The 27,016-nt window shown below is 42.8% G+C and overlaps 1 protein-coding gene across 2 annotated transcripts in view; it reads right to left on the bottom strand.

Moving 5' to 3' along the window:
- DYNC2H1 (dynein cytoplasmic 2 heavy chain 1) overlaps positions 1–24,397 on the bottom strand; it is a 328,959-nt gene extending 304,562 nt beyond the window's left edge. Inside the window, exons 1-10 of one of the 2 annotated variants that reach the window (XM_089775660.1) lie at positions 23,667–24,397; positions 20,692–20,862; positions 19,682–19,817; positions 19,199–19,317; positions 18,471–18,615; positions 8,788–9,020; positions 8,369–8,503; positions 8,158–8,271; positions 7,865–7,976; positions 7,541–7,665 (exon numbers count right to left, since the gene is read on the bottom strand). In XM_089775660.1, the coding sequence (XP_089631786.1) occupies positions 7,541–7,665; positions 7,865–7,976; positions 8,158–8,271; positions 8,369–8,503; positions 8,788–9,020; positions 18,471–18,615; positions 19,199–19,317; positions 19,682–19,817; positions 20,692–20,862; positions 23,667–23,873 (1,497 nt within the window). In that variant the 5' untranslated portion in view covers positions 23,874–24,397. The remainder of the gene's footprint in view (positions 1–7,540; positions 7,666–7,864; positions 7,977–8,157; positions 8,272–8,368; positions 8,504–8,787; positions 9,021–18,470; positions 18,616–19,198; positions 19,318–19,681; positions 19,818–20,691; positions 20,863–23,666) is intronic. The other variant, XM_089775659.1, reaches the window with a different exon arrangement.
- Positions 24,398–27,016: the final 2,619 nt, after the last annotated feature.

Here is a 27,016-nt window from a genome sequence, read left to right as displayed (position 1 = left end):
AAACAGTTTGGTATCATCCGCAAACTTTACCACCTCACTGCTTACCCCTTTCTCCAGATCATTTATGAATAAGTTGAAAAGGATTGGTCCCAGGACTGACCCTTTGGGGGACACCACTAGTTACCCCTCTCCATTCTGAAAATTTACCATTTATTCCTACCCTTTGTTTCCTGTCTTTTAACCACTTCGCAATCCAAGAAAGGACCTTCCCTCTTATCCCATGGCCATGTAATTTACACAAGAGCCTTTGGTGAGGGACCTTGTCAAAGGCTTTCTGAAAATCTAAGTATACTATATCTACTGGATCCCTCTTGTCTGCATGTTTCTTAACCCCTTCAAAGAACTCTAATAGATTAGTAAGACATGATTTCCCTTTACAGAAACCATGTTTACTTTTGTCCAACAAATTATGTTCTTCCGCAGGGCTCACAATTTTATTCTTTACTAGTGTTTCAACTAATTTGCCCGGTACTGAAGTTAGGCTTACCAGTCTGTAATTGCCAGGATCGCCTCTAGAGTCCTTTTTAAATACTGATGTACGTTGGCTACCTTCCAGTCATTAGGTACGGAAGCCGATTTAAAGGATAGGTTACAAACCACAGATAATAGTTCAGCAATTTCCCATTTGAGTTCTTTTAGAACCCTTGGATGAATGCCATCCGGTCCCGAAGATTTGTTAACATTAAGTTTTTCTATTTGTTCCAAAACCTCCTCTAATGAGACTTCAATCTGGGACAGTTCCTCAGATTCATCACCCACAAAGGACGGTGCAGATTTGGGAATCTCCCCAATGTTCTCAGCCGTGAAAACTGAAGCAAAGAAATCATTTATAGTTTCTCCGCAATGGCTTTATCATCCTTGATTGATCCTTTTATATCTCGATCGTCTAGAGGACCCACAGGTTTTTTAGCAGGCTTCCTGCTTCTAATGTACTTAAAAAACATTTTGTTATTTCCTTTTGAGTTTTTGCCTAGCTGTTCCTCAAAATCTTTTTTTGCTTTTCTTATTACATTTTTACACTTGATTTCACAGTGTTTATGTCCCTTTCTATTTAACTCACTAGGATTGGACTTCTACTTCTTAAAAGATACTTTTTTGTCCCTCACTGCTTCTTTTACATGGTGGTTAAGCCACGGTGACTCTTTTTTAGGTCTCTTGCTATGTTTTTTAATTTGGGGTATACATTTAAGTTGGGCCTCTATTATGGTGTCTTTAAAAAGTTTCCATGCAGCTTGCAGGGATCTGGCTCTAGTCATTGTGCCTTTTAATTTCTGTTTAACTAACCTCCTCATTTTTGTGTAATTCCCCTTTTTGAAATTAAATGCCAGGGTTCTGGACTGCTGAGCTGTTCTTCCCACCACAGGAATGTTAAATGTTATTATATTATGGTCACTATTCCCAAGCGGTCCTGTAACTGTTATCTTCTCGACCTGATCCTGCACTCCACTCAGGACTAAATCGAGAACTGCCTCTCCCCTTGTGGGTTCCTGCACCAGCTGCTCCAAGAAGCAGTCATTTACGCCATTGAGAAATTTTATCTCCACTTCTTTTCCTGAGGTGACATGTATCCAGTCAATATGGGGGTAATTAAAATCCCCCATTATTATAGAGTTCTTTATTTTGGTAGTCTCTCTAGTCTCCCTCAGCATTTCAATGTCAGTATCGCTGTCCTGGTCAGGTGGTGGATAATATATCCCTACTGCTAATTTCTTATTATTGGAGCATGGAATTACTATCCATAGCGATTCTATTGAACATGTTGATTCACTTAATATTTTTTATTTCATTTGATTCTACATTATCTTTCACATACAGTGCCACTCCGCCACCCACCCGGCCTGCTCTCTCCTTTCTATATATTTTATATCCTGGTATGATTGTGTCCCACAGATTTTCCTCATTCCACCAGGTTTCAGTGAAGCCTATTATGTCAATCTCCTCCTTTAATACGAGGTACTCTAGTTCACCCATCTTATTAGTCAGACTCCTAGCATTGTGTAGAAGCACTTTAAAAATTTGCCACTGCTTATTTGTCTGCCCTTCCCTGATGCATTGGATTCCTTTATATGCAGTTGCTTGTCTGCTCTGGCCCATGGTTTGTCCTCTCCCCTCCTCTCTTTCTGACTACAGCTTAGAGAATCTCTATCAATGGATTTTCCTCTAAGAGAAGTCTCCCTCCAATTTACATGCATCTCAACACCAATCGGCTTTCCCCCATCTCTTAGTTTAAAAACTGCTCTATGGCCTTTTTAATGTTTAGTGCCAGCAGTCTGGTTCCACCCTGGTTTAGGTGGAGCCCATCCTTCCTGTATAGGCTCCCCGTCTCCCAAAAGTGTCCCCAGGTCCTAATAAATCCAAACCCCTCTTCCCTCCATCATCGTCTCATCCACACATTGAGACTCTGAAGCTCTGCCTGCCTATCTGGCCCTGCGCGTGGAACTGGAAGCATTTCCGAGAATGCCACCATAGAAGTCCTGGATTTCAGTCTCTTTCCTAGCAACCTAAATTTGTCCTCCAGGACATCTCTCCTACCCTTCCCTACGTCATTGGTACCTACATGTACCATGACCACCGGCTCCTCCCCAGCACTACACATAAGTCTATCTAGATGCCTCGAGAGATCCGCAACCTTCGCACCAGGCAGGCAAGTGACCATACGGTTCTCCCAGTCATCACAAACCCAACTATCTATGTTTCTAACGATCGAATCACCCACTACTAATACTTGCCTCTTCCTAACAACTGGCATTCCCTCCCCCTCAGAGGTATCCTCAGTGCGAGAGGATACCACAACATCCTATGGAAGGAGGATCCCAACTACGGGATGGTTTCCCTCTGCTCCCGTGAATGCTCTGTTCCGTTGAGACTTTCATCCTCCTTAAGAGCACTGGGGCTCTCAGACTGGAGGTGGGACAGTACTGCAGTGTCCCAGAAAGTCTCATCAACATATCTTTCTACCTCCCTTAGCTCCTCCAGTTCAGCCACCGTGGCCTCCAAAGCCCGAACTCGGTCTCTGAGGGTCAGGAGCTCCTTGCAACGGGTGCACACACATGCCACCCACCCACAGGGCAGATAATCATACATGTTACACTCGACGTAATAAATAGGATAGCCCCCACTCTGCTGCTGGGCTTCTGTCTCCATTTTTCTTATGAATAAGTTTAAGTATAAACTAGGCTTCTTTTTAAATCTCTGGAATATAGATTATTATAAGTGTTATGTTTTAAAGAAGGTCAGAAGTCACTAGTGCCCTCTAACCTCCCCCTCACCAAACTGCCTGTTAGCTGCTCCTGTTGGCAAGCTCCCTTGTCGCTGACTCACAGGCTTATATAGCTCTGGTAGCCCCTCCCCCTGACTGAGGCTCAGCCAATTAACAGAGGCTTCTAGATTTCAAACCTTTTAGAAGCTCCTTCAAACAAACAAACCAGACAAACACAATCTCAGCACACAGCAAATACCTCCCCCACACACAAACACACGCTACAGACAGCCACTTACCACAAGGGTCCCGTTTTTACTCCTCTTTTACCTCGAGAACTCCCTCTCTAAACTCCCTGTTAGCTGCTCATGGTCGCTGACTCACAGGCTTATATAGCTCTGATAGCTCCTCCCCCTGACTAGGAAAATCTATTTCACTAGGAAAAAACAGTTTCTTGCCATTTCAACCAGAAAGGACACTGTCTCAACGACTTAACTACCTGCATTCTGCTACAAAGACCTTTTACATCTGCACTTGAAAGGGAATCCTCTGAACTGGCATTCGTGCTAAAATTAGACACTCTCCAGGGGGGATTGAACGAAGACACCAACTATCTTACCCATTACAAAGATAGCTTCCCCAATTATCACCTCTAATACCATTAGCTCACAGACATTTACCTTCCTTTCCCCCCCCCCTCCCCCGCATCCCCCTTCTGTTCTGAAATGTGATTTGTCTTTTTCATATGTGTTCATTTTTTTTAATTGTATCCTTTGGTATATATGGTTGTGACTATTTTCTTCCACTATTTGATCTGAGGAAGTGGGTCTGGCCCACGAAAGCTCATCATCTAATAAACCACCTTGTTAGTCTTTAAAGTGCTACATAGTCCTGCATTTTGCTTCAGCTAAACCAGACTAACACGGCTACATTTCTATTACTATTTCACTAGGAGGGTGAGGAAGCACTGGAATGGGTTACCTAGGGAAGTGGTGGAATCTCCAAACCTAGAGGTTTTAAACTCCCAGCTTGACAAAGCCCTGGTTAGAATGATTTTGTTGGATTGTTCTTGCTTTCAGTAGGGGGTTGGATTCAATAACCTCCTGAGGTCTCTTTCAACCCTATAATTCTATAAATCAGAGGGATACTAAAGGAAGAAAGTAAGTCTAACCTTCCTTTCCACCCCTTATTTTAAAAAGCATAAAGGTTTCATCTATAAATAAAGCTGGGTGAATATGGACAGAGTGAGATCCTACCAATCTGGTAACCACACAGACAATACTTACCAGATGTTTAGTGTTAATGTTTAAAAGGTCAATGTGTATTTAATGGTAAACGTTAAAAGTTAAATATAATCTATTAATAGATTAATCTATTAAGTGTATTGTACTGTATTATTACATAGCATTAAATCTGGGTCTTTTATTTGCTGCACCACTTCATTCTTTGAACTATAAATGTTATTGCATTGAACTCTAGTCTTTTTAGCTCTATTACTGTAAACATTAATTTCTGTAAATATTTTTGCTTGTTTGCTTGTTTGTTTTCACAGAAATTACTGCTTGTCTGCCTATTCTTGATCAGAGGGCTGTTGTCCATGTTTTTTGAAGGGTCAACAAGGCTAATTTGCTTTTTCTAGCAACTCCTTTATGTTAGGCCACAACCTTGGTTACTGGTTTAAATACATTTTAATTAAGGTTTAAAATTAGAAGTGTTATTTTAGTAACAGTGGTAGAAATGTAGCCGTGTTAGTCTGGTGTAGCTGAAACAAAAAACAGGACTGTGTAGCACTTTAAAGACTAACAAGATGGTTTAATAGATGATGAGCTTTCATGGGCCAGACCCACTTCTTCAGATCAAATAGTGGAAGAAAACTGTCACAACCATATATACCAAAGGATACAATTAAAAAAAAAGTGAACACATATGAAAAGGACAAATCAAATTTCAGAACAGAAAGGGGATGGAAGGGGGGAAGGGGGCGAGATAAAAGTCTGTGAGCTAACGATATTAGAGATGATAATTGGGGAAGCTATCTTTGTAATGGATAAGATAATTAGCGTCTTTATTCAAATTTGCGTGTAAAGTGTCGAATTTAAGCATGAATGACAGTTCAGAGGATTCTCTTTGAAGTGAAGTCTTAAAAGGTCTTTGAAGCAGGATGCAGGTAATCAAGTCATTGAGACAATGTCCTTTCTGGTTTAAATGGCAAGAAACTGTTTTTTCCTTGTGATCCTTTGCAACATTGTTGTTATAATATCACTGAATCTAAATCTTCCAGTAACATGGGCATCTAGGTCATGCAGTGTAGTGACATATTTCTTCTTACAAGTCGGGATCTTAGATACTGAAATAATCTCCATGTTTGGTATACGATCTGGATCTTTTATCACAAGAACCATGAGAAATAGCTAGATCCACTGCAGATGTAAGTCCAAGGGAATCTGTACTGTGATAATTAAAGTGTGCTGCTGAACTACAGGCTGTCTGGGGAGGGGCCAGACGGTGGGGGCTGCCCCTTCCTCCAGTGTCTGCAGACAAGAGGCAGGCTCCGGGTTTTGAGTAGGGGGTCCCCTTATCCAGTCTGGAGGCAGGCAAGCTGGGGGAACCCCAGTCCTGCTGGCCACTCTCTTGGTGCTGCAGCTGCCCCCAGTAGCGACTCTCAGTATCGCGTCCCTCCTCTCTTGCCCCTTCCTTTCACATCCCTCTTCTCTCTGCCCCTTCCCTTGCCATGTTATCAAAAATAGTCCCATTCCCAGCACTTTCTGTTTCCCAGGAACAACCAAACCCTGACCTTGGTTTAAGTTAGGGTAAAAGGAAGCTGCGTATCAAATTTGGTAGTTCTAGCTCTTTCGGTTTAAGAGGAGTTCTTTAACAAACAGACTCACAAACACACAGACAGACGGATGCACTCTAAATTTATATAATTAATTTAATAATAGCAAGGCACAGCTATTGTTAGATATTATTGTGTGAATATAAACTAATCAAAGACAGGAAATTACAACTGAGCAAATACTGTGAACCCAACCTGTTGTGAAACAGAAAACACTTAGGCTATGTCTAGACTGGCCACAAATTCCGGAAAAGGGATGCAAATCAGGTAAGTCAGCATAGGGAAATCCGCGGGGGATTTAAATATCCCCCGCGGATTTAAATAAACATGTCCGCCGCTTTTTTTCCGGCTTGGGGAAAAGCCGGAAAAAAAGCGTCTAGACTGGTGCGATCCTCTGGAATAAAGCCCTTTTCCGGAGGATCTCTTATTCCTACTTTCAAGGAATTTCCTACTATCCCCCGCGGATTTCCCTATGCTGACTTACCTGATTTGCATCCCTTTTCCGGAATTTGTGGCCAGTCTAGACGTAGCCTTAATGTACAGCACTCTGACTATTACAAAGAACCAACAATTCTGCTTTTTAACATGATCCTGGGAACTCATTGCTTGTACTCATGAGCCCTTACTTACATGGGAAATACAACTGATTTCTGAAGGACCAATTATGAGTTATTGCAAGCTCCTGAAAGTAAGTCAGTCACAATCTGGCTCATTGTAAGCCTTTTATGGCAACCACATGTGTTCATTTGAGAAAGCTATCTGAGCTACAGCATCCACCACCACTGCAGAAGTCTGATCTTTCACAGTATGTATAATGCCTTAGATCTTAGTCCATCCCAGGCTTTTCAGCACATTGGGCCACCCATATCCTATTTTGTAATAAATTTTGTTTAAAACATAGGAGATTTTTCAATGTATTATTTATCCAAGTGTCCATTTTTGCGTGTTGAATAAATTAAAAACTATTTAGCAAGAATCCTACTGAAGAGGAGATTTGACCTTTTAACTCCAGTAATGTCATGACCCTGCATCCACCCAGATGAAAACCACTCAGCTTGGTGGCTCCTGCCCCCAACACACACTAACTGGGCTTTACCCCCACCCCCAGAATTTATCTGCACTCAGTACCTCCCACCACCACAGATGGCTGGTGCCTTTGCCCCCAATCCAGCCAGCTTATGTGCTGGGCCCCAGCTGTCCTTGGCCCCACTGCCTCCTCTGCTGGTACAGACCCCAGTACCTGCCCCGCCACTCTCCTGCCTGGGCTCCCACGCAGTAGCTCCAGCCCCTGCCCTGGCCCAGGCCACTGGAGCAGCCTCCTGCAGTTCCTCTGGCCCTGGCTGCTGGAGCAACTGTCTGCCACCCGCCATGGAGCTGCATGGTTGGCAGGGAAATTTTTCTGCATGGCCAGGCAAGCATGCAGCTTAGAGGAAACCCTGGTTTTGGGCCACCTTTTTTACCGGGAACTCAGTACACAATGTTTGAACAAGAATTTAAACTATTACCTTCAACTCCAGCTGCCGCACCCAAACAATATTATTGACCACTTCAGAAAGATTTTTGCCTGAAAGTGGCCCAGATACACCACCAGGAACACCATGGCATCGAGCTTCAAAGTCTGTTCGAAAATCTGTAACAAACTGTTCGTGTTAAACCCACAAAGCCACAGAACCAGTTAGCAATAATGAATTATACCTACAAACAACATATTAGTCTTTTACAAAAAAAAAGGTTGCAAAATGCTACTCCTAAAATAAACAAAGTAGAGAGCAATTAAAACATGTCCAAAAGTACATATTGACCTGAAATTGTCTACGATACACTTTTACCTTTGATAGAGTCCTGAAGTCTTGCTAGCAAAGTTTCCCTTTCAAAAAGCAATTCCTTGCTAATGCTTGGGCGTTTTACCAGGTCCTTATATTTTTGAAATACTTGAAGCAGCTAGAATAAGAAATAATGTAAAGAAAAAAGCTATTTCTACTCAATAAAATGAAACATATTCTTAGGCACAACTGTCCATAATTCCTATATATAATCATAACCTTTTTGTATTAAAATGACTATTTGAGAATTCTGCAATCTGATTCATAGTGAAGATTCTGTGTTATAAAAATATTTTTACCTGTTGTGGACTGTCTTGAATTTCTGAAATAAATGTTTTCAATTTACTTGCTATTTTCTGTTCCACTGGTGCAACAATTTTCTCATATTGAGACACTGCGGCTTTCCATAAAGGCTGGAGATAATGAATAGCAGTGTTAGTTTCACATTTGTTAATACTCACAATAAAGTCTCAGAAATCAGTTATAGAAAAATAAAAATAAACATTATACCTCAGTATAGGGGTTATAGTGCACAGGATTCAGGCCAGCAAAGGGTTCAAACACCTGAGCAAGGTGTAATGTTTGCTGTTCTCCTACTGGTAAAAAATATGCAAGTTTTTCATGAAACGTCCTAATAGTCAGCACCTAAAACAAAAAAGTAATATTTCATTTACTGTAATGCTTTTATGTGTCCATCATTATGCTGCGAAGGCACATATGTCACATTAAAAGAAAGAAACAATATCATCTCACTCGATCACAAACAACACTTCTTTAGCATTGAGCTATAGTCCAGTAAACACTGAAACCAAATATGTGTATTTAACCATGCTCTGATTATAAAAAATATGTAAAATATTATGCATCATTACTTTTATTTACAAATTTTAAAACTCTGTAGTTTAAATAAAAATTCACCAAAGTGATACCTCATCAAGACGTTTGCCAAGTTTGCCTAATGATTCAGGAACATATTTCTCATTTTTCCATGGATGTGGAGTATACCGTTGCCATAATTGTCCTGTTAGGTGATCACAGGCTGATACCCACTGTTCACAAACCATGATACCAGCCTTCAAATTTTCTTTCACAATGTGAAAAGCATCCTCCCACAGATTCAAAGTTCCCATTTTTTTCTGAACAAACCTGCCAAGAGAGCCACCTATAACAACACAAAAACATACACAGACCTAAATATAACCACTTATTGAAGAACTATTTTGACACTAAATGCGTATCTCAGAAATAAATAACTATACACTTACGGTCTGATTCTACAATCCTTTGCTCATGAGTAAGAACTACAAAGCTGGGCTCAATGAAAAGGAAGTTACCCACCTTGTGCAGTTATTCACCTTGTTCTTCGAGGTGTGTGTCCCCCGAGCCGCATTTCAGAGCTTTTCCTAGGAGCTTACAGTTGAGCTGCGCATGCGCGGAAGATGCCTAGCACCACTGGAGGTTTGGCACCCCACATGCACAGCATGACTTCCCCTTCATTTCCTCATCTACACCTAAGTAGCCAGGACTCTGAGCAGAGGAGAGGAAGGGAGGGTCATGGAGCATCCACAGGGACACACACCTCAAAGAACAGTCATTACTGCACAAGGTGAGTAACTTCCTTTTCTTCTTGAGGTGATGTCCCTGTGGGTACTCCATTGTAGGTGACTACAAAGCAATATCCAGTCTGGATGGTAGGACTTGGAGTTACTGCTTGTCGGCAGCAGATAGCACTGCTGTAGCCACTGCTGCATCGGTTGCAAGCTGAGGCATGATAGGATATCTGGTGAAGGTATGGTCGGATGACCAAGTGGCTGTCTGGTATATGTCTTTAAGAAACACATTGTTTAGGAAAGCCGTAGATGTTGTTGTAGCATGGGTGGAGTGTGCTTTTGGTGAAGCTGCTAGTGGCTTATTCCAATAAGTGTGGCATTGCAGTATACAGGAAGATATCAGTTTGGAAATCCGTTGGGCTGAGATTGGAGTGCCCTTTGAGTGGACAGCAATAGATATGAAAAGGCATGGGGACTTGCGGAACACCTGTGCCCTCTCTATGTAAAATGCCAAAGCCCACTGAATGTCCAGGGTATAAAGCATGGCATCCCTGGTGGATGTATGGGGTTTCGAAAAAAACATAAGTAGAACTATTGATTTGCAAGGAGGTGCTGATTTTGGGTAGAAATGATGGATGCAGTCGTAAAGTTACTTTGTCCTTGATAAATATAATGTAAGGAGGGCCAGCTATTAAGGCCCCTATCTCTCTAACCATCCTTGCCAAGTTAATGGATACTAAAACAGCACCTTCATTGTAAGAAGAGAGGGCAACTGGCCATTGGTTCAAAGGGGAGGGGTCTCATAAAGCAGCCTGAAACCAAATTTAAGTCTCATGAAGGTGGTAGGGGCCTCTGAGGAGGATAGGGGTTCTAGATGCCATTCAGAAACATGCTGGTGATGGGATGAGCAAATACCGATGATCCGTCAATCTGTTCGTGGAAGGCCATGATTGCTGCCAAATGTATCTTGAGAGAGTAGGTGGATAGGCCTCCACTTTTTAGATTGTATATGTAGATGAGGACCAAATGAAGCAGAGCCTTGTGGGGATCAATGCGTGTCTTTCGGCACCAGGATGAAAACCACTTCCATTTCTATAGGTAAGTGGTTCTGGTGGACAGTTTCTTGCTATGCAGGAGGACTGTTCTTACTCATTCAGAACATTGGGACTCGACTCTGTGGAACCAGAGAGAAGCCAGGAGTGGAAGTGAAGTGTATGGAGTTCAGGGAGGAGTAACTTGCCCTGGTTCTGAGACAGAAGATCATGTTGACATGGAAGTGGGTAAGGTGGTTCGACAGAACTGTGCTGAAGATATGGGAACCAGGTCTGTCTGGACCACGATGGAGCTATTAGGGTAACTCGAGCCCTGTCTAACCGGATCTTGCACAGGATCCTGGGAATGAGGGGGAAACGTGTAATGCAATGATTTGTCCCAGCAGAATAGGAATGCATCGCCCATGGAGCCCTGGCCTAGTCTGGCTCTGGAGCAGAAGTGAAGATATTTGGCATTGCTGTGGGTTGCAAATAGATCTATTGCTGGGTAGCCCCACCTGCGGAAGATGGATACAGTCACCATTGGGTGCAGCTCCCGCTCGTGGTCTGTAGAAAAATTGAGCCTCAGAGCATCTGCCATGTTGTTGCTGACCCTTGGTAGGTATGATGCTTTTAAAGTTACCCCATGATGAATGCACCAGTTCCAGAGGCAGATACCTCTGCACAAAGGGATCGAGAACTAACTCCTCCCTGCCTATTTATATAGAACATAGTCATATTGTCCGTATATGAACAGTGTGATTGGTAATGGTGGGGACAAAATGCCTTCAAGCATTCCTAACGACTCTGAGCTCGAGAAAATTGATGTGTAGTACCGCTTCATGCGGTAACCATGCCTGTGCTGTACGGTGGTGCAAATGTGCGCCCCATCACATCAGTGAGGCATCCACCGTAATTTGTATTAATGGCTTGGATTGGTGGGAGGGAACCCCTGCAAGGAGATTGTGGGGGGATATCCATGATTTGAGAGAGTCCAGCACACGTCTGGAGATGGTAACCTGCTCATGAAGTGAATGACGGGATGGCATGTACACCAACGTTAGCCAGTGCTGCAAGGCACGGAAATGGAGGCATGTGTACTGGACAACATATGTGGTAGCAGCCATATGGCTCATCAATTAAAGGCAGGTATGTATGTAGTCGAGGGGCTCATAGAAACAGCGATCGCTAAGTCCCATAGCACAATAAAACATTGATGTGGGAGATAAACCCGGGCCAAAATAGAATCGAGGCAAGCTCCACTGAACTCTATCTCTTGAACAGGCTCAAGAGTTGACTTTTGTTCATTTATAAGTAGTCCTAGATGCCTGAATAGATGCTTGGTCTTTGAAACCGGGCGAGTGGTTTCCACTTCTGAGTGGCCCTTTATGAGGCAGTCGTCCCAGTAAGGAAAAATCACGACCCTCCGTCAATGAAGGTAGGGAAGACACTATTTGGACACTGACTGGCTAACCTAGCAAGGAGGGCTTTAAACTAGGTTAGACAGGGACAGGTAAGTAAAGCCCACAGGTAAGTGAAGAACATGGAGACCTGGGAGATGACTCAGAAATGGGAGGGAGCGTGGGCTATAATGGCAGAGAGAAAGGTGGGTCAGGGCAAAACTGGGAGGCAAGGTCAAATCAGTATCTTAGATGCCTATATATAAATGCAAGAAGTATGGATAATAAGCAGGAAAAACCGGAAGTGCTAATAAATAAGTACAATTATAACATTGTTGGCATCACAAAACCTTGGTGGGATAATACACACGATTGGAATGTTTGTATGGAAGGGTACAGCTTGCTCAGGAAGGATAGACAGGGGAAAAAGGGAGGAGGTGTTGCCTTATATATAAAAAATGAACACACTTGGAATGAGGTAGAGATGGACATAGAAGACGGAAGTGTTGAGAGTCTCTGGGTTAGGCTAAAAGGGGTTAAAAACAAGAGTGATGTCATGTTAGGAGTCTACTACAGACTACCTACCCAGGTGGAAGAAGTGGATGAGGCTTTTTTTAAACAATTAACAATATCATCCAAAGCCCAAGATTTGGTGGTGATGGGAGACTTCAACTATCCAGATATATGTTGGGGAAATAACACAGCAGGGCACAGACTATCCAGTAAGTTCTTGGACTACACTGGAGACAACTTTTTATTTCAGAAGGTTGAAAAAGCTACTGGGGGGAAGCTGTTTTAGATTTGATCCTAACAAATAGGGAGCAACTGGTTGAGAATTTGAAAGTGGATGGCAGCTTGGGTGAAAGTGATCACGAAATCACAGAGTTCATAATTCTAAAGAAGGGTAGAAGGGAGAACAGCAAAAGAGACAATGGATTTCAGGAAGGCGGATTTTGGTAAGCTCAGACAGCTGATAGTAAAGTCCCATGGGAATCAAGACTGAGGGGAAAAACAACTGAGGAGAGTTAGCAATTTTTTCAAAGGGACATTGTTAAGGGCTCAAAAGCAAGCTATTCCTTGGCTTAACCACGAGATCTTGCATGATATAAAATAAAAAAGGAGTCATATAAAAATGGAAAGTAGGACAAATTACAAAGAATGAATATAGGCAAACAACACAGGACTGCAGGGGCAAGATTAGAAAGGCAAAGGCACAAAAAGAGCTCAAACTAGCTACGGGAATAAAGGGAAACAAGAAGACTTTTTATAAATACACTATAAGCAAGAGGAAGACCAAGGACAGGGTAGGCCCACTGGTCAGTGAGGAGGGAGAAACAGTAACAGAGATGCTTAATGACTTCTTTGTTTCGGTCTTCGCCGAGAAGTCTGAAGGAATGCCTAACATAGTGAGTGCTAGTGGGAAGGGGGGAGTTTTAGAAGATAAAATAAAAAAAAGAACGAGTTAAAAATCATTTAGAAAAGTTAGATGCCTGAAAACTCACCAGGGCCTGATGAAATTCATCCAAGGAGCTGATAGAGGAGGTATCTGAGCCTCTAGCTATCATCTTTGAAAAATCATGGGAGACCGGAGAGATTCCAGAAGACTGGAAAAGGGCAAATATAGTTTTGGACACCGCATTTCAAGAAAGATGTGGAGAAATTGGAGAGGGTCCCGAGAAGAGCAACAAGAATGATTAAAGGTCTAGAGAACATAACCTATGAAGGAAGGCTGAAAGAATTGGGTTGTTTAGTTTAGAAAAGAGAAGATTGAGGGGGGACATGATAGCAGTTTTCAGATATCTAAAAGGGTGTCATAAGGAGGGAGAAAACTTGTTCATCTTGGCCTCTGAGGATAGAACAAGAAACAATGGGCTTAACTGCAGCAAGGGAGGTTTAGGTTAGACATTAGGAAAAAGTTCGTAACGGTCAGGGTAGTTAAACACTGGAATAAATTGCCCAGGGAGGTTGTGGAATCTCCATCTCTGGAGATATTTAAGAGTAGGTTAGATAAATGTCTATCAGGGATGGTCTAAACAGTATTTGGTCCTGCTATGGGAGCAGGGGACTGGACTCAATGACCCCTCGAGGTCCCTTCCAGTCCTATAATTCTATGATTCTACTGCAAGGACCTTCGAGAAAACTCGAGGGGCAGAGGAAAGGCTGAAGGAGAGGACCCTGTACTGAAAGCGATCTTTCCCCACAGTGAAGAGGAGGTAATGTCTGTGGACTGGATGTATCATGATGTGGAAGTATGTGTCTCGTGGGTCAAGGGATAGAAACCAGTCCCCTCTATCCAGTGCCAGAATAACTGAAGCCAGTGTGACCATTTTGAAGTGCGTAGAAACTATTTAGCTTGCGGTGATCTAAAATCAGTCTCCAGCCTCCTGTGTGTTTTTGGGGCTGGAAGTAAGTTGAATAAAACCCTCTTCCCCAGTATGGGTTGAGGACCCTCTCTATTGCTCCTACTTGGAGGAGTTGATCAATTTCTTGCCTGAGAGAGGTCTCACAAGAGGGGTCCCTGAAGAGGGATGGGAAAGGGGGAATGGTCGGGGGAAGCGAAGTGAAGGGAATAGTGTATCCTGTACGGATGATTTCTAGTACTCACTGGTCCGATGTTACCGAGTTCCAGTGGTGGACAAAGGGACACAGCCTGTGGATGAAAAGATGTTTCTAGCTTATTTTCACTGGATGGTTGGGGAGGTTGGGCAGACCCTCAACCAAAACTTCAAATTTGCTGTTTGGAGGCCTGGGGCCTGAAGAAGCGTGATTGGAGTGGGTGTTTCCTCTATGGCCATTGTCTGGATTGGTTGTAAACATATGGTTTGTGCTGAGGACATTTGTAGTAGGAGTCCCTGCTTCTGTTATGTGGGGTGTAGCATTTCCGCCAGTAAGGTGCCCAAGGTTTGGAGAGTAGTTCTGGAGTCCTTGCTGTTATATAGGATCTCGTCTGTGTTGGCTGCAAACAGCTTTTGTTTGTCAAAAGGGAAATCCTCCACCCTAGTTTGAAGCTCCCTGGGCACTCCTGCTACATGTAACCAGGAGGCTCTCCTCATCACCACCACTGTGCCCATCACTCTAGCCATTGTGTCAGCCACATCAATTGCCAATAATAGAGCCGTGCGGGTGATGGTATGCCCCCTATGGATGACAGCTCTGAGGATAGGCCTTTTGGAGTCCAGGAGGCATTCTATAAGTTCAGCCAGTTTGGAGTAGTTGTCGAAATCATAGTTAGCTAGGAGTGCTGAATAGTTAGCATGTCTGAGTTGTAGTGTGGCTGAAGAATTTTTCTACCAACAAATTTGGTTGGGGATGGGAGAAAAGGACGTCTAGTTTCTTGGGAGGAACAAAGTACTTTTTGTCTGCTTTTGTGTAGGTTGTCCGAATGGAGAAGGGCGTTTCCCTGGAAAGAGGGGCAGATGTTCTTCAAGAAGCAATGCTGTTTCTCCTTTACCTCATGGAGATGAACTTCCTGGGTGGCAGCAACTCTCTGCCAGAGGTGTCCATGTCTTCCAAAACTACAACCTCATCAGGAGATGAAGCTGAATTGTCTCTAAGGGTATGTCTACACTACAGCGTTATTTCGAAACATCTTATTTCGAAATAGTTGATTCAAAATAAGTTATTTCGAATAACACGCCTACACAGAAAATGCATTTCGAAATAGCATTTTGCTATTTTCAAATAGCACATCCACACTGAGTGGACACTGAATCGCATTTAAGGCCGGCAGGAACCAGGTCCGGCAGGGCATCAGGTCAGGAGTTACTGTGTGGGGCTGCTGCCTGAGGTTATCTGAGGCCTGTGCTTAAAGGGACCCCCCCTAGACAGCCGGTTCTCAGCTTTCCCTGCTTGCTTGCCTACCTCGATGACGGACAGCAAAGCATTTTGTCTATGCATGCTCTAGTTGCCCTCTCTCCGGACACCACAGCACTCTGCAAAATGGAGCCAGAGCTGCCTCTAAGCACTCTGGTGCTTCTCTTGGACACGTTGCTGCAGACTGCCATCCGGGAGCTCCATCAGGGGGATGTCAGTATCCAGGAGGCCCTGCAGGAGAGCTTCCACCCTGAGGAGCACTAAGAGCTTCCCTGGTCTGCCCTACTGGGGACTTGTGCCTCATTCCTCCCTCCTGTCCTTCCACTTATCCCTCCCTAACCCGCCTTCCTGATGTCAAATAAAACACATATTTTCATGAACACAAACTCTCTTTATTTAACAAAACTCCAGGGGAGAGGGGCGAATGAAACTCTGGTGAGACTGGGGAAAGGACGCGGGAGAGGGGAGAAGAGAGAGTGGGAGAGGGGAGGGGGAAACCTGGGAAGAGGGAGCTGGAAGGGGGAAGCAAGGGCAAGAAGGTGGAGGGGAAGCTCAGAGCTCAAGGTTGGGGGTCTCGTAAGATCAACTTGATTTTCATGCAAACCTGCTCCTGGATTCGCATGTGACCTTTGGTGGCCAGGCTGGCAGCTATCCTGCCATAGATGGCCACGTTCCTCCGTCTAGTGTGGAGATCATGGACATTGGGGGCAGCCCCCCCAAATCTGAATAAGATCCATGATCTCCACCCTGAACCAGGAAGGCGCCCGCCTTCTCCAGCCCCTGTCAGGCTCCTGGGAGCTGGCAGACTGCTCTTGGGGAGCAGTGGAGGACTGGCTGCCAGTGGCTTGCTGGCTCATGTTTTGGGGCCACTGGGTCAGGGGCAGTGACTGCTGGCTCTGGGATGGCAGGCTTAGAGCTGGCACAGGCACTATGCCCTTTAAGGGCTCCGGGGAGGGGGGAGGGAGAAGAGTGTTCTTGGTTGAGGCTGGAGTGGCCACCAGGGCACCCTGGGAAGACTGGAGGCCCCCTATTTCGAAATAAGTGTCTACATAGCACTTTTTTTGAAATAGCTATTTCGAATTTGGCATTATTCCTTGTGGAATGATGTTTACCAAATTTGAAATAAGCGCTCCACTATTTCGAATTAATTTTGAAATAGCCGTTTGGTTGTTTAGACGCAAGTAAAGTTATTTCGAAATAACAGCTGTTATTTCAAAATGACTTTGCTGTGTAGAATTACCCTAAGAGAGCTCTCTGGAGCTTGTGCTTCAATGTTATCATCTATGATTTGACCCGCCTCTTCCTCTAAGTCAACCATAATCAGGAGGGCATGGGATGAGGAGGCTGGTAGAAGAGCAACCTAGCTCTTCAACTAGGAAAAGCTCCGAACAGTGGTTCCGAGGATGACTCATCGTCTACAGTGGAGCACCCACAGAGACATCGCCCGAAGAACTGAATTATATGCATCTTGTGACATCATATTTAAAAATATAAATCTCATTTTACAGTAGTGCTATATTTTAACAAATTTTATAGTTGAAGAATTTTAAGACAAAAGAGACCATTAGTTCATCTATTATGACCTATATATCAAAGTCAATTGAATTTTACTCAGCTGCCCCTGTGCTGAGGCTAAAAACTTGGAGTACACTGAAGCATTTCAGTCTTCAGAAAACTAAACTGTTGTATGCCACAGGCAGAGAATACAAGACAATAAGGTGACATAAGTGCCTGAGGCCTGTGCAGTGGAAGGGAATTAAGATATGCCTAGAGCGATGAGGAGTCCTGTGGCACCTTATAGACTAACTGAAGTGTAGGAGCATAAGCTTTCGTGGGCAAAGACCCACTTCGTCAGATGCATGAGATATGAAGATATGCCTAGATAATCCTAGCAGGTGATTCAGGCTCCCTGCTGCAGAGAAAGGCAAAACAAAAACAAACCAACACCCAAAATCCCTGCCAATCTGCCCTAGAGGGAAACTTCTTCCCATCCCCAAAACTAGAGATGAGATGAACCCTAAGCAGGTAAGTAGAGCCCTGCATGGATACAAAATTGCTATCCACATCTACATCTGCAAAAATGACCTGCAGATGCAGGAACCCATGGACAGAAGACAGATAGTTGCAGATTTGCTGGGCCCCACAAGTAAGAAAGACACACAAGCTGAATCCCAAAAAATTCTCTATCACAGTAATGCTCAACTCACTCTGGTATTCTAAACCAGCAGTGCACAACCCTGTTTTCCTGGGGGGCCGCCATTTTGTTTTCCCAGCTCGGTGGCCAATGTACGTACAGCAGGGGCGGAGGAAGCAGACTGGTGCTTTAAATTAAAGGGGCTGCGCTATTTTTTTTTTTTTTAGCTTAACCAAAATTTTCACAGCCTTTTTTTTTTTTTTTGCAAATAATAAAAAAAGGTTGAGAGCCACTGTTCTAAGCCCAGCTATGATAAGCTTCAGAGGAAGGTTACCAAAACCCAGAATATGTTTGGCCAGTCTTGCACTGGGAGGATAAAAAAACTTCCTATTCCTACAGGATGAAGACCTGAAGCAAGGCTTTAGAATTTTCCCCAAATGTTTAATTACTTTGACTATTAGGAAATTGAGACTTACTTCAAGTTTGAATTTGCCTAACTAAAACTTCTACCCAATGGATCTTGTTATGTCTTATCTCTAATAGGGTAGGTATACATTTTCCACAATTTGTTAAAACAGTAGTGGTTCAAAGAGCTCCTTAGCTAGTTCCTCTCATATGCCTTGGTGTAAGGTGTCCAGGCTTATTGATATGAAAATGTATAATTATTTCTAACCCCAGCTTTACCTATGACATCCAAAAGATTCTGCATGCGTGACTGTGGAAAGGGATCGTGTTCTGTTTGTCTCCATACATCATCAACAGTATCCCGAGTAGTCTCCACTAAGTCCACAATTTCAAATAAAGAGAGACTATCCAAGTTGTAATAATCCTAGAAATAAAATACATTTTAAAATAACATGACTGTGCTATTGATAGATTAGAAATATTTAAATTCTTTAAATGTTTGCTAATTGAGGCATTTTCCTCTTTACAAATATGCCAGCTTTTACACTTAATAAATGACACAATTCTGCCCAAAATAAGAATGTGAGTAATTTCATTTATGTGAATAGTTTCACTGACTTCTGTGGGACTATCCAAGTTAGTAAAATGATTCAGGTGCTTAACTTTGCAGCGCAGAATCCATAATCATCATCTTGTGTTTTAGCTTATTTATTATTTATCATCATCCCATTTTCAGCTGACAATATTCTTACTGTTACTTTATTAATATTAATTTCTTTAAGACAAATCTTAGGACAAACTTTAGGATTAAAGGTGCCACAATCAACTCTGAATAAATGTGAGGAACCCCGACTAAGATGAGGGGAAGCTGCAGAAGAGAAATTGCAAGAAGAATTTTGCCCAAGATTTTATACTTCTGAATCTCTCATAAAATTTCACAAGTTGAGTAAATTCTTTTCTACGTTTGTTATAAATACATCACTGAATAAATAAAAGAAAAACCGTACTCTTGCAATTGCTTCAAACAGATCTTTAAAATAAGAAGCTCTCTCTTTGCTACATGATTTACTTCCACGATGAGCACGCTCTATCCAGAACTGAAACTCATCATTTGGTGTAAGTATTGCTGCAAATACAAAACAGAAAGCACTTAAATACATCATTCAGATATCATGCATAATAACATAATATCTTTAGGCAAAATACACTTCGAAATAGAAAATTTTACTTTTGAGTTATATAGTTCTACTTCAACTTTTGGTCTACATGTGATGTCAGCTTAATATTAAAACAGAATACACACGGTCCTGTTAGAAAGTGAGTGCCCTAATTTCTAACTCATAAGAGAATTCAAAGCCTTTCAAGGTATATTCTGTTTTATTTAGGTTATTAAACCATTTGCATTGGATAGAGACATGAATACACAAATCTAATAAAATATTCCATTTTAATTTTAATTGTGTTATAAAATGAATAATTATGGTACATACCACGCACATCATCTTCACAAAATTTGGTTCCTGCGTAATTAGGATCCGATCTTCTGAGAACAGTACCCAAACCAATCTCTAGTTCATTCAGAAGATTCTGGAGTTTGGGATCAAACTCCCTACTCCATTTCTCATCCTACATCAAAGTTTTCAAGCAATACAAATCATGTTAGATCTCTTTATCATTTTCCTATTATCTCATTGCACATGTCCTGTATTTTCTGATTTTTTTTACCAGACAGAGCACGCAAATTCCAGACTGTCCAGTACAATACCGGACACCTGGCAACCCTATGCAGAAGCAGGAGACTTAAATGGCTTCTGTTATACAAAAATGGCTTCTAGCTAAATATGAAATGGTTTCCACATAAGATAAAGAAATTTAGTCAAGATTTTCTTTTTGTGCGTGTGAAACTAAATAAAGCAAATATGTTTCATATCACAAACTAGGAAAAAGAGGAATCATTTTAGAAGGTATTAATCCTCAGTTAAGCTTTTATATTTTCACATGTAAGATGTACTACTTACTACCCTCTCCAATCCTTGTGCCAAATTCTGCAGTCCACGATTATACAAAACTCTCAGAATTTAGCCCTCTGTAATGAGGTCTCCAAATGACACACAGTGGAAACAGGAAAACCCATTAGTACAATGGAAAGTGCTTTCATATAAGTCAGTTTTGGAATCCAGTACACCCATTTATCACATAAAATAAATAGAGTGGTTTGTCCTATCCTGCCATTGAACTTGAAACAACATCTAATATGCATATAAAAATGTCAGACTTAGGTAAAGTTTGCTGTAAGTTGCCTCCTTTAAATTAGAAATAAAGTAAACTGTACATTCTTTAACCTCTCTATAAATATATGAATGTTAAGGCTAACATAAAAGTAAATTACAATACAGTTTGATTTAAATACAATGATTTAAATTAAGAAAAACAAAACTTATCTGAGTTAAGGACCTGAGCTTCTAATGTATACAAATATCTATAATGGTATATTACTCACCTTTAGTAATACTGGTGCAAATACTTGTCGTACAGCTTGATAAAGTGTATTAATAGGCGAATCTAACATAGATGACACAAGAATATTACTATGAAGATTATTTTCCGTAATAACATCAGGTCGCAGCTTAAAGAATACCAATACATTATCTTTTGAATCACCAGCTTCAACCTATAATGATCAAAAACAACAAGATTAAAAAAAAAAGAAAATGAAAATCACAGGATTCCCTCCTCTCCACCAAAAAATGTGCTTTCTATACAATTTAGAGTAAGGAAATAATTAATTAAAAATTTCCTGTTATGTGACTTGTGATAAACACTCTCTTCATACTTGATCTGCATAGTCATTCATAACTTAATATATTTATATTGGGTTGAATAGAAATCTGAAATGTAATAAAAAATCAAATACATAAAATGACCTCTGCATTATAAGTAGAGCTGGACAGAAAATCTATTGAGTAGTTTTAATAAAAAATATTTTGTCAAAAAATCCATAATCAGTTCTAACTTCAAGTAGCCATTTTATTTATAGTGTGCAGGGATGGAAAAGTCTACTTCCCCACTTTCCAGTGTCAATCAAGTGGAATGCAAGTGGTGCAGTATAAGATATCATGTTACAAAATTCAAGCTTTCATTTAAAATATAGTATTTATCCTTCATGATTTTAAAAATAATTTTCCTAATGTAAATCTATGCAGTTTTAATGGTCTGCAGACAGATAGCTCCAAAATCTCTGCAACTGTTCATAGACTCCTCAAGCAATGGGAGAGTGAAATTGATATGAGTCTCATTGGCAATGTGCAGCAGTTAAATACAGGATTCATGTCATTTTCACAGTGCAGCTTATTGACAAAACTACATGTAGCTTAGGCAAATACTGAAGGCTAAGCTATTCTCACAAGACTGCACATAAAATAGAGGCTGGGGAAAAGCAGACTAGCAGACATCCCAACTTCTGCACAGCAACTAAGAGCCTAGGTTTAATAGGGGTAAATAAATCTTTTTTCTCTCGTCCAACAGGCAGAGGAGGATCACAGGAAGGAAATTTCAAATTTATCTGACACTTTACTAGACAGAAATTAAAATTAAAAATGGAGCGTCCCAGCAAGATCCACTGACAAAAAGGAATTTGCCTCTAAACTCCAGTAGTGGGCCCTCACCTCGTATTTCATGTTGGCCTCTTGCTAGTTAGTTCAATCTTTTGTCTAAAAGCTATAATTTTCAATCCACGTACTATGGTTCTTTCTGCACTGACAAGAACCTTCCCCCTAATCTATCCCACTTGCTAGAAACACCTGTGTTTAAATAACATTGAGTTTCTATCAAACCAACCAAAACAAGAAATCAAGAGATGAAACTGTCAATATATTATAAAATCCTTTCCTAAAACAGAGAGGAAAAGTCTACAATGCAACTCAAGAATGAAGTGTTAGCTATAACATACAGAACACTGACATTCTGAATATAGCACAAAACTCTATGGCAACCCTTTTCTCTTCCTAATGTACAGTACAGTAGAAACTCTTTTTACATAATTATATAGGTTACATGTTTCTCAAGATATACAGTGCATAATGTTCTGGATAAAATTATCTTTAAGCGTTTTGTCAGTAGTACCCACATTTTCTACAACTGAAAACAACAAAAGCAATTTTCAATGCTGGCAGAAACTGTAGCTAATTTACATAAAATGGAGCACTCTGTACACAAAGTTGTTACATCTACACCGGTATCTCAGAACAACACAAGCTAGGTCTCTCGTCTTAACACATATACAAATCAAAACATGTGTCAAGCCCCGAAACCTACATGGAAACCTGTAGTGACACAATACACTGCATACCATGGACACAGAATGCCTACCCAGTAGCAGTGTCATATACTGAATCATATGGTCTGGACAGTACACTTCACACCAAGTCCCATCTATAAAAAGATAAAATGTCCCCTTCCCTGCCCCATGAAGATGCTTCCTCTGCGACGAAACACAGTAACTGTCACATACCAGACATAGTGGTCTGTAAACTCACAGTGAGAAGGAACATATGTCTATATCACACATTAGTTTCTTAGTCTCTGCTAGAATTGAAAGAGAAACAGCATGTAATATTCCAGACCATCTGGTCCCCATACATACTAGTAGAGCCAATGGTGTGCAGAAACACTCACACCAGAATGGTGCGTGTCACCTCAGAGACCAGTCTATAGAAGTATAAAAACACAGGACTGTCCAAACTGAATCAGACCAATGATCCATCTAACCCAGTTTCCTATAGTGGCTGGTGCCAGATGCTTTAGAAGGAATGAACAGAATAGGGACCTCATTCCTTCAGAAGCATCTGGCACCAGCCATGAAAGGACCTTCCATCCTAGCTGGTGTCAGTTTGGTTTGCTTAACAGACTTTGGTGAGGGACCTTGTCAAAGGCTTTCTGGCACCAGGATGGAACATCCCACATCAGAGCCCATGGTCTGAATAGAAACTCTCAGCAAGATAGTGAATTGCAGACCATGCCCATGGTCTGCACTGGTGCCCACACCAGGACAGTGAGTCACACACCAGAGTCCAGGGTCAGTAAGGACACTCACCAGAATGATGTGTTACACTCCAGAGTCTATGGTCCATACAGACAATGGTACTGGGACAGCGTCTGCTCCTGTACTCCGCATGGGCCATAGCAATGAGATGGCATGTTATACACCAGGGCTGTGATCCAGACACACACAGGCATCAGTGACATGCCACACTGCAAAACCATGTCATGTTACACACCACACTTCTGCCCATGGTCCATACAGTTACAGGCAGCAGGACAGCGTGTCACACGCCAGAGCCTGTGGGCTGCACGGACACACACACACCAGGCCAGCGTGTCGCATGCTTGCGCCCAGGTTCAGCACAAAGGTACTCACGCCCAGACAGCTTGGCACGCACCGCGCTGCAGGGACGCTCACGCCAGGGCATTGCCTACCTTATTGGACATGGTGAGCTGGGTGCCCGAGTGCTGCACCGTGAGGAGGAACTCGTTGCCGTCGTCCAGGAAACTGGCCAGTTGGGGGTTGTCCGCGAGCGCACTGGACGGGTCGGTGGACCCGGCCGAAGGTGCCAGGCCGAAATAATTCGCTGCTGTGACCGCTATGAAGCGTTTCCTCTTGTCTCCCTCCCCAGCCAGAGCCATGATGGCGGGAAGCCCGCGGGGCTGGGGTCTCGGGACAGGAGAGAGCACCCCGGCGTGGCAGGTAACTTGTGGGGGCGCTCAGTGCCGGGGCAGGGGGCTTATCCACAGGCTCACTGAGAGGCCTAGCACCGCCTGGCGTCCCCGTGTTGCCACGAACCGTCGCTATGGCGACCGAAGATGGCGGCGCGGGACCGCGGAACGCTCGTGCGCTCAGCTTGGGGTGTCGGGAGCGCGCCTGGGGCACAGGCAGGGATCGAAGACAGACAGTCGCTAGCCGCTGCCCGCGAGCATCGATACAATCCCCGCCCGGCTTCTGGGGGAGGGGAGAAGCGGGGCACGGGTTGGGCTTCTCAGGAAGGACTGGCCCTGCTGTGATCCAGGCGCGTAGATCTGCAATGGGGAGCGCACGCAGGCCCCAGCCTCGCTCTGCAACGCGTGCGTCCTATCGCCCCTGGCCTTTACTCAGGGTACCGTAGCCGCTGCCTGCTACATCGGCCGCCTTCTTCTGCAGCCTGTTCACCTCTATTAAAATGTTAGGTGTGTCCCCACCGGCGTCTACATTCCCCCCCACCGCCCTCTCCTCCACCACCCCCACCCTGTTTCACCCACGTTGCACCCCTTACACACGTGCTACATGCAGGAGTGATTATCTAGCCCCCCCAGTGCAGTGACCCTACCTGACTTGGTATTAGTCCCAAGGTACTAGAGAGAAAAGGTGGATGAGATACTCTCTTTTATTATGAGTAGTCCTGTGGCACCAAACATTGGAGACCAACACCAGAGCAATACAGAGCACTTCTTCAGATCCGGGAAAGATACCCTGACTGTCCCTGTTAGATGATAGCTAGAACAGATTGTTTAGCATGGCTAATTAGCGCACATGCTAAGAGGCTAGTCAAGGTAGAGTGGCCCATTAAAACCTCTGCAATGAGCCAGGGAGTTAAAATTAATAACTCTGCTTCGCGCTAAAAATCATGGCTACATCTTCATGAACAGCTTACAGCATCACAATGTGCTGCTTAAGCCTTGCCACTGTCAGGCACACAGAGTGGTCACTCTGCAAAGTACCTGCCCAAAAGTGGAGGGGCCAGGCCCCTCCTCTTTTGCCCTCAGTCATGTCAGAAGCTGGAATAGATCCAGAGCTGTGGACCGTCCACCTACCCACAGTGGTGGACTCAAGAGTAGCCCCCAGCCCAATGTCCCTGCTCCATGGGCTCCCTACTCCAGGCAGGAGGGTCCACAACTCCCCATAGCTGCTTATGGCTCTTACTGAACCCAGCTCTGGCTGGGGGACCTGTGACGACCCGACACCTGCTCTGGATGAGAGGATCAAGAGCAGCCCTCCACACAGAGAAGGTGGAGTGTCCACAGCATGGCTCCCCGCATGGCTCGTACCATGGCTGGGCCACAATTCTCTCAGCTGGAGCCAGGTCCAGGTAAAAGCCGTGTGTCAGTAGCCGTGTGAGGAGCCGTGAACCCTATGTGGCTTGAATGTTTGTGTCTCTGACCAACAGAAGTTGGTCCAATTAAAAAAATTATCTCACCTAGCTTTTCGATCTAATAACAAAGTGACATTAACAAAATTGGGAAGATGTAAAGGTAATGTTCATACTGCTCAAAGGCAAAAACAAATTTTAAAAAATTTAATTGATTAGGAAACGCTTTTTCCTACAAAAAAAAATCTGAGGAAAACTTTATTTTTCCACAAGTACAACTGGAGGGATTCTAACAAATTCATAAAACAAAAAATGGGATTTTAACAAAAAACAGAATTTTATTTTAGCAAAAAACCACTTCATTTTACACAGAACTCTGTTTTTTCAACTAAAAAAGCTTACATATGGAAAATGATAAGGTTTAATAATAATGGCAAGGTGAGATCAGTGACAAGTAGACAGACATTTATTTCTCATGATCATTCACATCTATAAATTATGAACATATCTAACTTGTTGCAGTTATGCACTGTCATTAATGTTGATCTCATACTCCTATCCCCAACTGTTGTCTACTGCAGTCAACTGTTGTATCCTGTCTTTAATCTAGACTAAAATTATCAGAGGAGGATTTGTTTACTGTGTATTTGTACAGCACAGTGGGATTCTGAATTTGACTGAAGTCTCTCAGGGCAGGTGTCATACAAATAAATAATAAAATTGTAATAATAAACAATAATACACATCACAAATGTTTCAGTAACTTTCCCATCACATCGCCACGTCATCTTATGCAAACAGTTTCTTCTGCCGTGTCCCCAGCTGCTACCATCATCTGGAGCCTGTTTCTGCTTCTGGTATTTTCATTGCCAATTAATAGTTAAGTACTTTCCTGTTTATTCATTTTTGCTAATATTTTCATTTGAAAAGCACTGTTTTTACTATTTTTGTACTATTCACTCTTCTTTCCAATTAAAAGTCAATTTCCCTCAATAACCTTGCTTTAACTTGGTTATTAGTAACTCTACTAATAACTCAGACTCTAATTAACCCTGTCTATTAAATGTTGATATACACATGACTAAGCTCTGTTATGTAGACCTGTAACCGTTATCTGACCCAGAAATTATTTCCTTGTAAAGAAAATGTAACTTTCCTGTGTGACATTCTTGGATTTATCACAGTAATCTTGAAATTTTTGCATGCCTTTGTCCAGTGCAGTGTGGTTCTTAACCTATTTACCATTTGAGGCTGCATATGCAGCTCTCTACATGTTTTGTAGACCACATTTGTAGCTACCTATGTTATGTGGACCATATCCACACTATATGCTATCTATATGGTCCTCAAAATGTCACATAGCCTGCAGCTACGTGTTGCCTGGGCTGCAGGTTAAGAACCACTGGTCTACTGGTATCCCATGCCCATAATCTTCCCCCCTAGTACAGTACTTTGCAGCCTGTGGCTTGTGGACTCCTGGAGGTCTATAGAGTAGGTCTACAGAGTAGACAAGAATCTATCATCAGGGCCATCCGGGGAGGAGGGCATGGAGAACCTGGGACACCTCTGCCCCCGCTCCAAGCCTCACTCCCCATTTCCATCCCTGCTCCACCCCCTCTCACTCATATTGCACCCCTTCCTTAAAGCCCCCTACCACCTGGAGAAACACGACCTGGGGGATTGCCAGGGATCCAGGCAGGAGCAAAG

The sequence above is a fragment of the Pelodiscus sinensis genome, chromosome 1 (genome assembly GCF_052426305.1).
Source record: "Pelodiscus sinensis isolate ZL-2025 chromosome 1, ASM5242630v1, whole genome shotgun sequence".
NCBI lineage: Eukaryota > Metazoa > Chordata > Testudines > Trionychidae > Pelodiscus > Pelodiscus sinensis.
This window is presented reverse-complemented; position numbering and strand designations above follow the sequence as displayed.